The sequence below is a fragment of the Heliconius melpomene genome, chromosome 5 (assembly GCF_056956725.1).
Source record: "Heliconius melpomene rosina isolate 202511_hmr_F chromosome 5, ASM5695672v1, whole genome shotgun sequence".
In the NCBI taxonomy this organism is placed as follows: domain Eukaryota; kingdom Metazoa; phylum Arthropoda; class Insecta; order Lepidoptera; family Nymphalidae; genus Heliconius; species Heliconius melpomene.
Window position 1 is genome coordinate 3,219,540 of NC_140393.1, and position 19,554 is coordinate 3,239,093.

At 31.5% G+C, this 19,554-nt stretch overlaps 1 protein-coding gene across 2 annotated transcripts in view; it reads right to left on the minus strand.

The window, feature by feature from the left end:
* Positions 1 to 19,554, minus strand: part of LOC146538919 (MOXD1 homolog 1-like) — a 66,240-nt gene that overhangs the window by 28,232 nt on the left and 18,454 nt on the right. For both annotated transcript variants that reach the window (XM_085185364.1, XM_085185365.1), the window contains one exon: positions 3,360 to 3,834. In XM_085185364.1, the coding sequence (XP_085041490.1) occupies positions 3,360 to 3,791 (432 nt within the window). In that variant the 5' untranslated portion in view covers positions 3,792 to 3,834. The remainder of the gene's footprint in view (positions 1 to 3,359; positions 3,835 to 19,554) is intronic.

Genomic DNA, 19,554 nt, shown 5'->3' on the forward strand with positions numbered 1-19,554 from the left:
ATATTATAGTTAGTACTTATGTACTTTTGTTCTTTTAGTAATTAAATATTATGGAGTTTTTTTTTTAATAATTTGATAAATTTCATCATAAAATAAAAAGCTGGTATTGAATCTATGATTAAAACGGAAATACAAACAAATTCATATATTTGATTTTTAGGTTTGATTAGACAAATATTTCTGTAATAGTTTCAAAATTTTAAAAAAAGTAATAATCATATAACTAATAAAATATGTGGAAAAGCCGTACATATGAACATTCAAAGAGAGAATTGCCATTGGAGAGGCCTATGTCCAGCAGTGGACGAGAGCAGGCTGATGATGATGATGATGATGATGAAAATTAAAAATATTTTAGTAATATAATAGAAACTGGCTTGAAATTTATTAATATGTCTTAATTTTCCACACGAATAAATAAATAATTAGATATACCGTCTACTTCACCGTATTTCATTTTATAATTTAAGAAAATGTCCTATAAGCAAAACTGTCAGATGTCCAGAGACCAGAGTACATACGTCTACAGTCTTACAGTATCTGATATATAAATGCCCCAACTTTGCCAATTCAGCCATAATTTAATGCCTTTCGAAAATGGTTTCTCTTTTGTGTGTTAAAATTATAAACAGGAACATTTTAGACAGTGTAATGGACCCTTTGAAGTTGAGCTTCTCAACTTATTTATTAAAGATATATATGGAATAAACTTTGTAACGACAAACGTTTAAAATTTATATGAAGAACTAAAGTTTAAAATAACATTATATAGGATTTGTTCAACTGAATATCGCGTGAAAACGACTTAAATGAAGCTTACATGATTTACATTTATTTTGAGAATTTACAAATTACTTCTAAGTATTATTTATTTTAATAGCATCTTATTGACAAAGTAATTATTAAATTGTGTATACATAGATCACTTTTAAATCGACAATTAAAAAATGTCATTCTAAGCTCTTTTTTCACGTATTTCACAAAAATCTCATCTTTAGACTAAATATTTACATGAAAATCAAAAGCTAGAGTTCTGCACTATCTAATAGCAGCATAATTTCGCTGTAGCTTAAGTAGTGAAAGTGGAATATCTTATATCTAAATTCTATACACATACCAAGTTATAGTATATACAGATATAAAACGAAAATCCAAAACAATTGTCAACCTCAAATCCACAAAAACAAGAATTTAAACTTAACCAAAAATGTGAATAAGTAAAAAAGTAAGAAAAAACTAATCACAATAGAAACAAACGTCCAGAAGAACTGAGTGAGGTACCAACATGTTTTTGCGGCAGGTGAGAAATGGTAACTCGTACACAAAAGAGACAGTTAAGATGATGGTGGCCGTCACACCTCGATACCTAGGACGTTGACAGCAATCAGACGCCAGAAGCCAGTCTTACAGAGACAATAGTCTCTCATACAATTTTTACTTTCATAGTATGAAAACTCTATTTTTTAATGGATAAGGTTAGAAATGCTTAGTTTAGTGTGGATTGTGTTATTTTATATAGTGTAAGTTGATATCTTGTTAGTTTTGTATGGAAAAAAGCTAGTTCTTGATTGTAAAGGAAGCTCTACTCTAATATACGTGTATAATTTCTTAGGTGATAAAATTACGATATATTATTAGGTTTCTTTAATTTAGCCGAAAATGATAGAGCAGAGTGTTTCATTACTGTTTTCTCTGCTTACACTTTGCAAAACATGGTTTGATATGTGAAATTAAAAAATGCTTTAATTTATACTATATTGGATGGTGTAAAAGTATCATAGTTTTTCGCTGATATTTTAATTTTTTTTTTTTTAAATATAGTACTATTTTATTAGCTTCACTCTTTATTCGTAGCTAGGCAGCCAGAGAGAACTGAGAGCCAAACGCTATTGTTTCCACATACATACCTCTTCGGCCCTCTTTCTCTTCTCTTTCTTTTTTTTAGTTTATCATAAAAATCTTGATATCTATACCTATTTATATAAATTAATTCTATTTAAAATAACATTAACATATATATAGACATGCCTCGTATTTAATTCTGGTTTAAAACAATTATATTGAAGTTTCGAAAACATTGTATACATCGAAACCTACGTGAGTGGTTTTCGAATCGCTTCTAAAGTCTAATATATTCAATGGAGCACATTGAAATTAGTTATCTTCGTTTATATACTGACATTACTGACTTTTTACGTTATATATGGTGCTAGTAATGTAATACAAGTCTGATCATATAGGCATTAGCAAGCCTTATATTACGGGTTGTTGATATAAATTACAAGACGACCGCGATATATCAAAATGAACGTTTAAAGGGTACGATATTATTATTGCCTATAAAATGACAACGAAATCCGTGAATGAGGGTGTTGTGGCGTGGGGGTTGCAGGGTGTGAATGTAACGCAACGGTTCTAAGTTCGATTTCTACTCGGGAAATGAATTTTTATTTATTAATATATTCATACTTCCGCTCTGGTATCAAGAATCGGCGAAAGATTCGGCGGAAAGTGGGAAACAGAGTGTCCTGACACTAGGTTCTCTCTGCCTACACTGCGGAGGAAAGCTATGCTATGTACAACATGTTAATATGTTTAATTTTATATGAGCTAACTATATAACTAATACCACTAAGGAAATAAGGGTTGTTATCAGTTTAATCTTCTTGGTGATGACTTTGGCAAAGCTATAAGTGTTAAATGCCGGTGCTTAACGCTACTTAATTTAAATTGGAATTATATGTTAATTTAGTTAATATAGTAGTTTTTATTGTTACATTTGAAAACACTTTGCGGAATAAAGGGTGCCAGACTACGTATAAATAATTTATTGACTTCTCCTTCTTTCTCTTCTCCATGGTCTTAAGGATCAATATCATTTTCGTTTTTAGTAATTCCTTAAATCCAAGGCTATCGCAATACAATACGAATTCGATTCGCATTTCTAGTAATATATTTCACTCGTATTAGGACGGAAGGCAAGTTATTGATAGTATTTAATTTCCGTTAACATACCAACCACCCATTTCAGATACATATAAACAAAATATATTCCACGCGATATAATTCAATAATTATTATTAAACATACAACAGGGTACACGGAGGGACCCCGTTCTCCATTTTTTGCTGAAATCTGGATCCATTGTGTGTTGAATGGCGGAACTTAACGCCGCGTTGTGCCTCAACACCAGAGCAAAAAAAAATAGTAATATCCACAACCTATCGCTTATAAATAATTAACTGCAAATTTTTCATAAAAAAATATGATGAAATTGAATAAGAAAGGCATAAACACTTAATAAAATTAGATCCTCCGAAAACCGGATATCGTGAGAACAAAACAACAGGTGCACTTACCAAAATCTGAGCGTTGCCATGTCTGTCGTCCACCCAAGCGACCACTAAATCAGCCCCTCTCATATTACCCACAGAATTGAACCCCAAACCGACGTATCCACGAGTTTTAGCTTCCAATCTAAATGTTATACTTGAATCGGTGTTCACCCATCGTAATATTACTTCCCCATGTTCATCCAGTTTTTCAGTATGTGCCCAGATCAGGCCAGATTCGTAGGATTTTGAATCAAAGGATTCTCTTCTATGTCGAGTTCTATATTGATTTACTATTTGACTAGTTTTCTCGTTTTTGTTTTCGTTTTGGACCATTCTTAGCGATTGTGGGTTGGAATTCGATGGTAGTTCATTTGGCTGGGTGAGCTGCTTGTATCTGGGCATTTTAGCATCACAGATAAAGAATATGCTTAATATTAATATTGTTTGTAGATGCATTTTGTTTTGTTTCAGTTTTATCTTCTCATTACTTTTGATGTTCCTGTAACAATTAATTAAAATATTATTAATTATATATATATATTTTTTTATGATAATAGTAAGAAATTTATTTTTGTTCAATTTCTTTTTAGCTTCACATAGCTGGGAAAGCAGAGGTAACCTGGCTGGAACACTAGATGTTAGACATTCCGTTCCTATTAAAAGTCGAGTGAGAATCGAACCCACTACTTGTAGCTTTTACAGTCACACGCCTGCGCCACGATTGGCCTCTTTAAAAAAGTTAAACATATTATTCGCCATATGATATGTGTAACTAACGACTACCCATAAATACAGTTCCATAAATAATTTTAGGTTGCAAATTCATATTTCACAGTACAAAGCGCTCGCTACTTTGAGGTGGAAGGTATTAAATCTCACGTGCCCAGTCACCTAATGAATGTATTGGCTTTCAAAATTTTAACTTTTAGGTAATGCTTGTACACTACATTAAACTTAGGGCTTCTTTAGAGAAAGATTTGATAATTATACAATACTAGCGGCCCGCTCGCGGTTTCACCCGCGTGATTGTTATTAATTGTTATTAATTTCTGTCTCCATGACTATGTCCTAGTGACGTCTATGCAAAATTTGAGACTCCTAGCATTTGTAGTAACGAAGTTTCATACAAACTTTCGACCCCAAAAACAACCCCTTAGAAGTCGAATATTGCAAATTCCCGTCTTAGCGAGCACCTACGTCCTATAAGCAACTCCTATGCAAAATTTGAGATTCCTAGCACATGTAGTTTCTGAGATTTCGTGATGAGTGAGTGACCTTTCGATTTTATATATATAGATAGACAATGAAAATTTCTTTTTTTTATTTTTTTAGCTTCACGGTATTTTCCGCACAAAGCAGAGGGAACCTAGTGTTAAGACACTCCGTTCTCCATTTTCCGTATAATTCTGGCGGAATTGCGTTTTGAGTGCCGGAATCTACGCCGCAAATTAGCATTATTGACCTATGTATTATAAAAACAAACTATATAATAACCTAAATATAGGGTTTCTTAATATAAAATTTTACTATTCGCGATTTTACATATTACATGAGAAATAGACAGATGGAACCAAGACCGTTGCAGCTTTTTGAATATATTGGGAGAAAATCTTTCTCCAGGCGCACCTGCGCTATCTTCAAATTCATTCATTCATTCTTATACTTTAAAAAATATATAGTAAAAGGTTTATTAGTTAGTTTAGTTTTTTGTTTTTTCTATAAAAGTTTTTTGAGGCCAGTCGTGGTGCAGGGGTACAAGTGTGTGAATATAAACGCGACTGGGTGTGAGTTCGATTCCCATTCGAAGAAATGAAATATTTATTAAAATGTATATTTTCATTTCTTCACGACAATGTCGTAGCAAAGCGCGGCGTTGAGTTCCGCCACTCAACAGACAATGTTTCCAGAATTTGGAAGCAAATAGAGAAAGGAGTGTCTTAACTCTAGGTTCCTTTGCTTTACCTGCTGTGTGCGGGATACAGCGTGAAGCTGATTTTATAATAAGATTTTTAAATAAAAAATATCCTTATTCTTTACTTAACCCAATTATATTGTAATTCGATTACTTAAATGGATTCCAATAAACATTATAAGCGAATGCGACAGCCAAAGCGTTTTAGTACAAAAGTTTAAAGTCCTTTATTGGTGTTGTTCATTTAAATAACTGAAACTTATTTTATGTTGAACAAATAAACGAGGTTTCGGGTGTATTTTATTACCTACTTTTGTAAATTACTCTTTTTTTATAGAAATAAGAAATTCTCTTTAAATAATACTAGTTTTAAATTTTACAGCTTACCCCAAAGCTTTTACAGCTTTTATACATAACTTACATATAGGTACATAAATTTCTGTATATCAGTTGCTCGACTCACTTAGATATTTTCCAAAAGGCACTGGTTTAAGTTCCATAAATCAGATTTTTTTATTGGTTGATCTTATACTACTTACTATTAGTGCAAAAAAACATTTGCGAGTTTTATCTCCACTTTAAACTATATCTTCTTTTTCCCTTATATGGTTAAATGCGGTGTTAGGTTCCGCCGACTCTGAAGTAGGCTAACGCCGTAACTTAACTCACAATAAAAAATCAAAAATATGTCATATTCATTTTACTAGCAAAAAAATAGGAAATACTTATCTAAACTAAAACTAACCATGTTTCTTTTATGAAAGCTGATCATTTTCTGCTATAAGAAATTTTAAGTTGAAAAAAACGCTGTATAAATTGCTCAAAGTCATCTAACTGGTACAGTTTCCGGTAACGACCGACCAACGCTACATCCTATTTGAAAGAACGCATATTCCGCTTCAAAGCGATAGTTCAGCAAAAAAAAGTTGTATAGGGATTTATGATATTCCTAGCGGCCCGTCCGCGGCTTCGCCTGCGTGAACTACTTTATTATTAATTTCTGTCTCCATGAGTACCTACGTCCTATAAGTGACGTCCATGCAAAATTTGAGACTCCTAGCATTTGTAGTAACGAAGTTTCATACAAACTTTCAACCCCAAAAACAACCCCTTAGAATTCGAATATTACAAATTCCCGTCCTATCGAGCACCTATGTCCTATAAGTAATTACTATGCAAAATTTGAGATTCCTAGCACATGTAGTTTCTGAGATTTCGTGATGAGTGAGTGACCTTTCGATTTTATATATATAGATAAGTGTTATAAATATCTATGATTCGATAATGATTATTGTCGTAGTATGTTTTATAAAATAAGAAAATTTAAACGGCTTTATTAATAAATGGCAAAAATTGTGGAATTTTTATGGTCTACCCAGCCTGAGCTAGGCACCCATTGAGTGGGTACTATGCAGTAAAAATTAAACCCTAACTATACCACCTTAGAAAATCTATTCTTCTATCTTTTTACTTCGTAAACAAAAATATACGACATTGATTTTCAATTAGATTTTTTTTTTAAATATTAATTTCAGTATAAAATTCTGTAATTACTAGCAAAAATCGTACAAATCTGCAATTTAAAATTAAGAATGCAAATAAAATCAAAATGGACTTTAATAAAAGTTCTTAATATTAGTAGCGCACACCGTGACTACAGACTTCTTTATATGCAAATAAAACTTACATACATTGTCCCAAAGTTTATGAACCGTAGTATATGAGGTTTTTGTATAAAGTTAGTGCAATTTTTAAATTTTGGTAAAAATAATGGATTCTGTTGTCCCGAAAGCGATAGTATGCAATGGTTACCAGTTCAAATAACACCAGATACTTACATTTAAAATATAGATTAAAAAAATATAAAAATAAAGCTATTTTCTTTTTAACTTTAACTTATTTTAATATTAACATTAAATAAAACGTAGAGATTAAATAAAATGTTGGGAACATTCAGAGAAACGGAATAATTTCTCACTATTTCCCCTCCATCCTATACGAGACCTGTGTGAATAATAAAAATATCGAACATCCGAATTCGTTGCCATAAAAACCCGTGAGAATACAATCGAGATCTCAACCATCTGCTCGCGGGTTTCTTAATTTAGGAGGCTGAATAAATCATACTGTGCGAACTGACTTTATCTAAATGTCTATTTTGAAATGTCTTCTTGTCAAAGTTTTTTTTTTACGCATAATTTAAGTTTTTCGGTAAATATTTTCGTTGTAATTATTAATATATATTTAGTGTATTAAATACCTTCGTATATATTAATGTTATGTATATATATTTCTTTTTACCTCACACTGTATCCCGCATATAGTAGGGTAGGCAAAGAGAACAGAAAATCTAGTGTTAAGACAGTTCCGTTCTCCATTTAAAGCCAGACATTGGAGGCTTTGCGTACAGAGTGGTAGAATTCAACGCCGCGCTTTGCCTTGTTACTAGAACGAGGAAAAGAAAATATGAAATATTTCCCCTTAGTGGAAATAGAACCCATAACCGTCGCCTTTACAGTCGCGCGCTTTTACTATTCAAGTAATCTAAGAAATTTCGTCTCTATCTAATTCGAGTTAGCAAAGTAAATTCAAAAGAGAGATCGGGATTAAGAGCAATTCAGAATCCATGAGAAAGTTTTTTTATAATAGAGTCTTTTATTATGATTAAAGTATGTGAAACTTTTAATAATGCAGGTACACAAATGCACAATGAATACATTTTTTTATTAGATAGTAAATCCTGGAGAAGAATTTCTACAATTAGTAAGTTTTTGTATAGGTATAGTGAGTGAAATTACTAGGTCAAATATTATTATATTATACGTATATATTAGTATAGTTGTTTCTTTATATTTAGCTTATATATATTTTAGGCGCTATAATTTTTTTTTGTGTTTGACGGTTGAACCCAAAGATGTAACGAGCATTAGGTAGAGTTAAGTACGTTAATACATATTTTTTCACCTGGTAATCGGGTGATAAGATACTCTGTTCCCATTAAGACACTTCCGTACCCCACTTTTTACGAAATTCTAGAGGAATTGCGCCTTACTGCTTCTTTATATATCTAAACAATATAATATATTATTTATTTATCAAATTATATTTGAGCTTGAACTTCAATCACGCCTATTATGGACGGCGACCACAAAAACAACGGATGCAAGTCACACCGAAACAAGGTATCTGATTATTATCCACTTATTGGGAGGAAGCTCAAACCGCTAGCCGCTCGTTACACCGTTTTTTTATTTCGAAGCCCGACAAATATATCGGAAGGAATGTGGAAAATGTACATCATTAAAAATGTATAAGAGTTCCTGTAATGAATGTTTTGATATTTATATCTAGTGATACAGGTTTTTTTTATAATATATTTATATAATAAATAAAAAAATATTTTTTAGTTTCTCTGTTGTTTATTACACAGGATTATCTTATTCTTAATGAAGTTAAAGCAACAATAATTTATTTTATGAATTAATTAAAATCACCATGCACCGTTTCGAATTCGGTCGCAAAATGGTTGTTCGTATTAGGGGGAACCTAGTGATAGCTCACAGTCAAAACCTTTTTTTAGTTTTACGATGAATTCCATACATAGCAGATTAAGCAGATGGAACCTGGGAACCTAGTGTTAAGATACTCAGTTCACATTAAGACTTTTCGCCGAATAAGAAAGATGAGAAGCTGAATAAATTATGATAAATATTTTTTACGCCTAATCAATTTTACTATATTACCTGTTGTTGTTTGACAAAACGTGAACCTTATAGTACCATCAAATAAACTGATAATTAAAAACGGAGAGTCATATCACCAAACAGAAATCTATACAAAAAAAATATGGAGAATATTGTATTTCATATAGAAATATCTATAATAACGCACCTACAGACGGTACAGCAATTATTATCATTATCTACTTACTTCTAAGGAGTAGTAACATCAATAGGGAAATTAGACAAGCAATTATTTGATGTTTACGTTGCTCCATTCCTTCGCTTTCATTCACAAATCAAATATTGGCGAAGACGTATTTAACAAGGAAATACAACATTATTATTAAGTCTTTAAGTTGTTATATAAAGATTTTTTATTTCAAATCTACTTTGGTTAATTAAATAATTATTTTGTTAAGAACTTATACTAAAGTTAATACATACACGAATTAAAACATTATTTATGTATATTTTATATATAAAAAAAAAAACAATATTTTATTACTATAATTGTCAATCCACCTTTTTATTACGACAAATATCAAAAAGTAAAAAAAGCCTATTGTAATCTCAAAATCTGTATACAAATTCTCAAATTCTATACTAGACTATCAATATTGTAACTGCTAAGATATTTTTTGTTAAGAATCATGTCTTTTGTGTAATGTTTTCAAACAATATAATCTTCAATCAGAAGAGGTTACCACCCTCGCCCTCCTTCTTCACGCAAAAACTTCATTCATTATTCCTCTGATATCGTTGAATGAGCAATTTTTATATATTGGCTTTATTGGTTCATCTACAGATAAAATATAAGGGAAAAGTTAAAGAAATATTATAGAAATAGAAGCAAAATTCGAGTAAAAAAAATGTGAGTAATAATATAAAATAATTTAATTAAATTTTAATGTATTTAATTAATAAATTATTATTGATATATAATATGAAACGTACCTAAAGGTATTGTTTTATTGTAATAAAGACTCTTAAATAACTGTCTAACTCTTCAATTCTATACATTTAATATTTAAAATGTCTTTATGTAAGAAAAATATACTTTTGTTTTCTATTCCAGTACACCTAAAAAATCTTTGTAGGGGTATTGCGCAAACATTAATAATATTTATAAATATCAATTGCAAACACGCTATATCAGCGCCCTCAATTTATTCGCTACAAATGCAATTGTGAAATTATATTCCACTATTGTTTTTATTAAATATATAATAAAAGATTTGAATATAACGTCTCGTAGCCAACAACATTGATAAAATTCGTTATATTCGAATAAACGGCCGTTACAATTAATTACGTTAGAACCGTTTAATTAATGCTATGATCGCATTATTATGCTGCGAAGTGAGGCCACGGCAACCAATAGAAATGTTTCCGTTAGCAATTCCCGTAATGTCGTTAAATAAAGATATGATAGTGAACGATAGATTTATTAATTGCCGTGTGAAATTATTAGAAATGTTTATACTTAACGCCTATAATGTACTTAGCGGTAGTACATTATAGGCGTTAAGTAGTGATAGGTACAGTAAAATGTAGTGTTAAAACACTATATTCTTCACCTTCGCCAATTTTATTGTGTAAAAATTCACCACTGTACAACCAGGATAAGACAAATGTATGAATATTTTTTAAAATAATATTTTTTTTACTTATCCTAGAAGTGAGAATAGACGCATTTAAATTACAAACGGACCTACCCACTATCTCAGGACGACTTCAAAAATAACGTATAAACTAAATCAAACTACTAAAACACAAAAGGGGGATCGAAAGTGTCTTAATATAAGGTTCCAAGGTTCCCTCGGCCTACCATGCTATGTGTGTGATATGAATGGATTTGAATCTAAAAAACACAGTAGTTTTAAGTTAAAAAACATGCATCATTTCCAAAAGTTAAACTACATTAATCTCATTCCTTTTCTATGACATCTAGACAGATATCTAGGTAAGTAATATTTTTATAATGTCTTTCGCATTCATTTTTCTTTGTCTCCCTTTAGACTGGTCTTTAGGTTGAGTGGTAAATGATTGAGTATTAAAGTTAAGTCGTTACTTCGATTTTCACTTGAGACATACTTATCTACGCATTCTAAAGGTGTATCTATATAATAAAAAATATATATATAAAAACTTACAATAAATAATATCAAAAAGGCACATAGAAACATTAATTAAAATAATTATTCCATGAATTTTATTAAATCAACTTATCCAAGTGGAAAATTTAAAAACACATACAACTTTTGAATAGCACAGGTAATAAAAAGCGTGTTAAAAATGATTAGCAAAAACTATTCCAATGATTTTAAACCTGGTTCAATGTTGCGTGAATGATGGACTTGATTCATTTTTTTTATATTCGCGATTTTTTTTTATTGTTAGATACCTGTATTGTAATGCGATTATTAATTGCCATAAGGAAATACAGATAAAAGAGGCCAGTCGTTCCAATGTAAACGCGACAGGTTCGATTCCCATTCGAGGATATGAAATATTTAATATTTTCTCTTCCTTGCTCTGGTAACGAGTTAAGTTCCGCCAATCAACACGCAATACCTCCGTAATTCATCGGAATTCAGTCAACAAAAAGTGGGGAACGGAAGTGTCTACTACATTTCCAGGTTCCCTCTAGGTACCCTGCTTTGTACGGGATTCAGCATGAACCCCAAAAAAGAGTAAAATGCTAATAAATTGGCTGCCCACACTCTTAAGATAACGTCAATGGAGAAAAACGATATAAGAAAGTTATTATTTGAATACAATACCCTTAAGCCATTGTTATTATGTTTAATAATGCGCATTAAGCTTTTTAAGATATACAATAAAGAAGATTTCTTTTGTTATATTAATACAATTAAAATGATGTATGTATTTTAGTATTGATGAGGAAGATTTATTAGAATGCATTCTGATATCAACGTATAATAAAGATTAGCTTCATTAGTTGCAGGTTCAAATCTGTCACAGGAAAATGATATAATATTTAAAAATGGATGAAAGTTAAGGAAATAATTATTTAGATTTATATTTTCATCTCGTCGCTTTGGTGTCGAGTTCGGCCTCCATAATTCGACGATATGCGGGAAACGGTGTGTCTTAACACTAGGTTCCCTCTGCCTAACCTGCTGTGTGCGGGATACCGTGTGAAGATGATTCTAATATCTTACTAAAAATTCTTAAATAAATATTAAATTTTAACATTAGTTACTAAAGATATTCGAAACAATGATTACTTCGCTGTGTAATCAAATGAGTATTTCAATATTGCGTAAATCTACATTCATAGATGCATGCGTCGCCTACGCTCACTAAGTTAGGGATGTACTAACAAAATGTTTAAAACAAATATGTACGCCTTGTAACGTTTTTGAAAACATTTTGTAATGATCTTACCATAGTTCTCTCTATCTTACGTGGGCAGGGTAGGCAGAGAGAGACTCAACGCCGAGCTTTGCCTCGACATTAGAGCGAAGAAATGAAAATATTAAATATTTAATTTCGTAGAGTTGGAATCGAACCCAGAACCTATATGCCGCGCCACGAATAGCTTCAATATCATAGATATTTTATATAAATAATAATTAATAACTAATTCCTCGATGAATTGACAACCCTAGTGTACATGTTAGGCAACCTCTAGAAGCTATGTGGTTTCCTAAAGTTACTAGGACATGGGAACTAGGCATATTTGAATGTTAGTCACTTTATGTTTGAAGAACTGCAGGAGGCACCTCTGTCATTGTAAAGTTAACTTCAGAAACTTCTACTTACGAAATAAGATTATAATAGAATCATCTAAATACATAAATCAGCTTCACGCTGTATCCCGCACACAGCAGAGCAGGCAGAGGGACCTAGTGTGGAGACACTCCGTTCTCCACTTTCTGCCGAATTCTGAAGGCATTGTGTTTTGAGTGGCAGAACTCACCGTCGTGCTTTGCTTCGTCACTAGAGCGTAATAAAGAAATGGATTCAATGCAATGTAATTTTTCTGTCGTTTCTAAAGTTTTAAATAGATTTATTAAAAAATTGTGAATCTATTACAATAAAATCGTAATAAAACTACATATTATGTACTATAACCTAACTTTATATAGTACTATTTGCCATTATTTTCACCTCTACTGAATAATCGATTTGTTTTCAAAATGTATGAAATTCGATTTTATTACTGGATAATCGATTAAAAATCGATATATTCCCACGAAACATTAACATGTAACCAAAGTATAATTTGAGCTGCCGATTTAATAACAGTTATAGCCAATTGTTAATTTCTTACGGTTATCTACATACATTATCTACATACATTCGGTACTGTCTGTGACGAATAACACCTTACACGTACCTATATATGTAAATCCAAGTAGGAGATAAGAACTCTTCATTATTGATAAGGAGACGAGACTTCACATTCAACTCATTTATTATAGATTTAATTTGATTATTTATACACTACAAAATAATAGTGGAAAATAATTTCACAATTGCATTTGTAGCGAATAAATTTAGGGTGCTGATATAGCGTATTTACAATTGATCTTTATAAATAATATTAATACTAAATAATATAATTTGTTTTATAGAAAAAATATGATAGATACGTTAAATTTATATATTTTTTACTTTCAAATTCAAACGTTGTTGCATTTGGTGCTGTAATAACGTAATTGCACTTTTTTAAATGTCAGACAAATAATTACAGTTGGCGAGGTTTACGTTGACTGTAGACCTAAATATTTGGTATTCATATTAGTTTAAAACCTCCACGCGGTCCCGAGATAAATAGTCTTGACAGATGGACGATCGGGGAACTACAAAGTGGTGCTATAAGGGTTCCTTTGTTATAAGGAACCTTTCCTTTCGCTGCATGCAATATGTACAAAGCAGCAAAAAAAGCTTAGTGCGTAACGTTACACTTACACTATACATGAACACTCACACAAATGTAAAGATCAGCTTAGACCTCGCGGACTTGTATGTATACAAGGGCATATAGAGAAATTCAATTATAACATCATATGTCACGACCACGCTCGCAAGCTAACAAACAACGCAAGATGGAACGAAACTTCTCAAATTCTAACTTTAGAAGTAATATGTTTAGTTGCTTACCAAGTTTCATACGTCTTGGATGACAAATTTTAATAGAAATTAACTACTCGAGATAGGTACAATGTGTGGGTTCCTGAACTAATAGAAAATAAGTTAACTAAGTTTTTTTTGTATACTTATTCATAAGATTATTATTTTTTATTTTCATTTTCATTACAACTAACTGTCAGTACAAACAAATAAAAAACAAAAAAAAAACTGTTTGTTTTAGTTAAATAAATATCATATCTCTTTTGAAGTCGATAATAAAAGTCTCATCAATTTTAACGTTTAAAATTGTAAAACATTCAGTTCAAAAGTAAAATTCACACCTAAAAATTGCATATTACGGCACGCTCCAGCAAACTTTCCGGATGTTGGTACAATAAAACATTTCGCATGCAACGATTTCCCATACAAAGTTTTTTATTTCATATGAAGATGAAACTATACGATGAATCTCCAGGATTCGGCGGAAAGGGGGAACGGAAGTGTCATAATGATAACGACGTGTCTGAACGAGGTTCCCAGGTTCCCTCTGCCTACCCTATATATAAAAGATATTTGCTAGATTATATACCTGCTTATATGAGAAGATTTTACACCAAAGTTATTTATATCTATGCATTTTAATATAACTATAGTATATAATTCAACCTAATGCAATACTACCTATATGTATATTATTCCTCATTGTATTAATTACGTAATCTCTAATTAAGTAAATGGACGCTGTCGTGGTGTATTGGCAATTTGGCACAACGTGTGGCTGTAAACACGACGGATGTGGGTTCGATTCCCACTTGAGGAAATTAATAGTGAATATTTTCGTTTCCCCTAGTAACAAGATAAAGTAAGGCGTTAAGTTCCGCCACACAACATACAATGTCTTAAAAAACTCGGCAGAGAGTGGGAACGGAGTGTTCTAACACTCAGAGCGACATAGTTTGAAATATCTTTTATGTTATACAATATGTACGTTCATTTGCATTTAGACTTATCTAGAGAAGTTAATAAAAAGTCTAATAACACTAGGAACAAAGGATGCATTCCTTTTGAAACGTAAAGTAGAAAAGTTTCTTCAGACGTAGCCAATTCCAGTTTAGTTAGAGATAGAGACAGTGTAGTCAAAAGTTTATTATCTAGACATTGTTTAGACAGACTATATACTAAGAATAGGATAGATAATATTATATTACTTAAATTAAGTTTCTTTTTTTTTTTTTTCAAATATATAGTCGATGTAGAGATCGGCAGTTTCCAATACCGAAGTACAAATAGTCTTTATTTAAAAATATATTATTTCTAAATATTTCCACACGAAGAATGCTTTAAAAAATTTATTAAAAGCTATAAAATTAATGTTTGCCAATGCCTCTAGAATTCTAAATGGGAACGAAGTATCTAAATACTAGATTTCCAGGCATCCCCCCTTATCCTAAGGTTATATTTAAGTTAGTAAGGAGTTACTTCCGGCACTTACAATTTCATATACGAGTACATAGCTAATTATTTTCAACATTTACTTATACTTATTAGTTAACAAATTCTCTTTAATATATCAAATTCTCTAAAGCTGTACTCCTAGCTGACAGAGTAAATGCCTCCATAGAACATTCGGTTTACGCGTCAGTAATGAGATATGGGTAATTATCTGCAGATTAATTGAGATAACTGTGAGAACTTGCATTGCGAAACGACAATGGACAATTCCAGGAAACATATTATTGTTAAATTATCATTGTTTTTAACATAATCGATGTGTGTGTGATGGGACATAGATATTTTTTTATGGAATAATTTAACGTTATTTATTATACTAGGTATATAATAAATAACGTATATTTACTATCAAAGCTGAATTTCATAAAGTAACATAAATTAAATATTGCGTAAATTATGTAATTTGAAATGGTTTCCGTTTATATACTTATTTTTTAGCTTCACAGGAGGGTAAACAGAGAGAACCTGGGCAGCTTTCATAAATATACTCTGTTCTTATTAATACACTTCTGTTTGTGTCCCACTTTCGGCCGAATTCTCGATCTATTGCATTTTGAGTGGCGAAACAAGACAAAAAGCAAAGCTCATCTCGAAAATTTGGCAGAAGGTGGGGAACGGAGTGTCTTAACAGTACGTTCTCTCTGCCTAACCCTTTAGTATAACAGCATGACGGTAAAAAGGACAAAATGTGTATTTTACGGATCAGCACGGTTCTTATGGCCATTTCTTTATTTTCCATTATCTTTGTTAAGATTACAAAAATAGATTTTTTTTACGACATTACATTACAAATCTTCAATAGTCTAGAGTCTAGACACTACTTCCAAATAATATTCGTGTATATTTATAATTATTTTAATCTCTTTCTTTTATTTAATTATTTAATCTCTTTCTTTCATTTAATTAATAAAGATAAAGAAAGAAAGAAAGAAGAATATTTCAAGATGGGAATAGATCATTGTTATACACCTGCATAGGCGCGACGCGGCGTGACATTCCAAACTTGGAATGTTACTTGCAGTCTTGCAAATCGATTTAGACTTTTTATAGATGCACTAAATCGATTTAGACATTTCAGTTTTTATTAGACATAGAAATGGATATTATACTCGGGGAAAGGAAGTAATATTATATGTTTGTTTTCTTTCTTTTGTGTTAATGTTCTGTGCTATTGAAGCCCAGAAAGAGGGGGAGTACAACTCGAACTTGACTGGATTTTATTATTCTAAATATTTATTTATGGTAACTAAAGTAATGTGCGTGAACGAAGCGTTGTGAATTCCATATTTATGTAGACTGAAAGGTTCAAAAGTTACAAATTGTTCGGGTCTCATTGCGTATTCATAAGGCAAATATATACACAAGTTTGTATGTAATATTCGTATAATATCTTGTCGTAAATAGTTGCGTAGTTATTTTTTGTACTATAGATAAAAAATAGTTTTATATTAGTTTCTTTTGAATTCACACAGAAACCTGGAAACTTAGTGATAAGACACTCCGTTCTTATTACACTTCCGTTCCACTTCTTCATTCTTCATTGACAGTTGAGTGCCGAAACCTCGTTACTAGGAGGAAACGAAAATATTAAATACTTCATTACCTCAAGTGAGCATCGAATCCACAACTTATCACGTAAAATTTATAATATATTTTATAATAAATAAAAAAACTATAGATAAACTTAATTAACAGATAATAAATTAAAAACTACGCTATATTGGATATCGAACAACGCCATTTCCCAACTAAAGTGGAGTAATTATTAAGTTTATTGCCCTCATTTCCGGCTTGCACATTTGCTCTTTGCTAGCAAGTAATTATAATTTAAATTTAATTTGTCGACTGCAGTACAAAGTTCGATCTAGTAAGGTAGAAAATTAAAATCAATGTTCTTACTAATAAAATAGTATTGGTATATTATATTTATTGAGGTCTTCATGGCGCAGTGGGGCAATGTTTAATTGTTAGTACATATAGGTTCATTTCCCACGCAAGGGAACCTTTACTTTTTCATATTTAAAATATTTATATATTTATACTTTTATTAATTCCGTCTATACACGCAACGTAGGAAAATTAGACTATAAAGAGTGAGCAAAGTGGGGATTCTATCTAAAACCTGAAATCCTACTCGTAGAGTATCTATTTATTAGAGTTTCTCTAATGTAGTTGTTAAATTTATGAATTCTTGACTTCTAAATTAATGATATTTTTGAATATGTACTGATAGGTAATGTTCATATCTGTTTCTCTGCTTGATTCCCAAAATAATTATATTTATTTATTAAACTACGATGCTTTAAAAAAACAAAATATATTCTCAATACCGAACGATAAACTCACACTACTCAACAAGTCAGGTGCTATTATCGTATCAAATCGTGAAGGAATCACTCCACCATCGAATCCAAAGCTATGTTTTTACACCACAAAATCCATTAAGGCGGGCGCACACAAAAAGATTCGCAATAGCACGCTCGACTGTTACGAAAGAGGCCGCGGACCGTGAACATTCCTCAGCCGGTGAGCACGAGGATTACAAAAACGTCAATAGAGTTTGTGGTGCCGTGCTTTCTAAGATAACAGTAACTGATCTAGATAGATATGTTTTAACTTAAAGATATACTTGGCACAACTGGAGAAAGTTTAGGATTTAGCTTCACGCTGTATCCCGCACATGGCGGGATAGGCAGAGGGATCCAGATAACCTGCTGTTAAAATAATCCGTCCCGCATTAACACTTCCGTTCCTCACTTTCCGCCGAATTTTTGGTGTTGAGAGGTCGAACTCAACGCTACGCTTTAGCTCGTTACCAGAGCGTATAATTGAAAATATTAAATATTTCATTTTGTCGAAGGGGAATCGAACCCACAACCTATCGCGCTTACAGCACACTTGTGCCTCTACGCCGTCTGGCCTCGAATGAACAGGATAAAGCATATAAAATCGGAAATAACTAAACATTTATCTTCACTTATAAAGAAATGGTAAATCTACTAGATATGAGTGTGCCGGAAAGAAATCTCACCCACATATCTGTTACCATCCGTTTACTTTCAAATGTGAATAATATGGAGAAACTCAGTAATTTTTTTCCGTTTTCTTATATTTCTATGGAGTATGTTTTCATAGTTAAAATATGGTTAATTGCTAATTCTACGCCTCTTTCACGGTACAGATTGCAGACGTTTGAAATTAAAACACTTTTGCCTCATAAAATAGAGACGATTATTCATTTTGTGATTTAAATAATGACGTTAGTAAACTAGTTTTACGGTTAAATGTAGTTCGTTGCTATTGTGTTGTATATAGACAGAGGTATAATTATTGCATTCTTGAATTGTATTTATGTTACTTTTTATACGCATATGGCAGGGTTGGCGAAGGGAACCTGGGGACCTAGTTGTTGAGTCACGTTTACCACTTTCCGCCGAGTGAAAAAATAAAGACGAGAATTAAAATTAGTAATTTATAACATTTATACCACTCAGGTATATATACTATTTTAATGTCAGTTCTTTATTCAGCAGGTGTATCGTCACAGGCTGCTAGCAACATTTTTCAAATAATTGGTAACTATCGTAGATAGTTTTTAACATTACTACTAACATAGCCGTCCGTACGTTTTGCCCTATTCCTATATTATTTTGTTATACAATTAAATAAATGTAAAAATTTATATTTTTTAAAGTGGTATATAGTCCCAATTTGAATAGGGAGGAAAAAGAAATTTAAAGGCAAATATTTTTTTTTAAATGTAAGTCAACCCTAAAATGGATTCGATGTAAATAAATACCCATATTATTTAAAATAATACAGAACTCGTTCATAATCTCGTACAGTCGCTATTTTAGCAATACTTGAGAGAACCAAAAATAAAAGAAAAGTAAAATAAAAGTATACATTTAACGCGTTTCGGCTTGCGTGCGCCAGCTGCGTGTGCAGTTGCACCATTCGCTACGGCTCT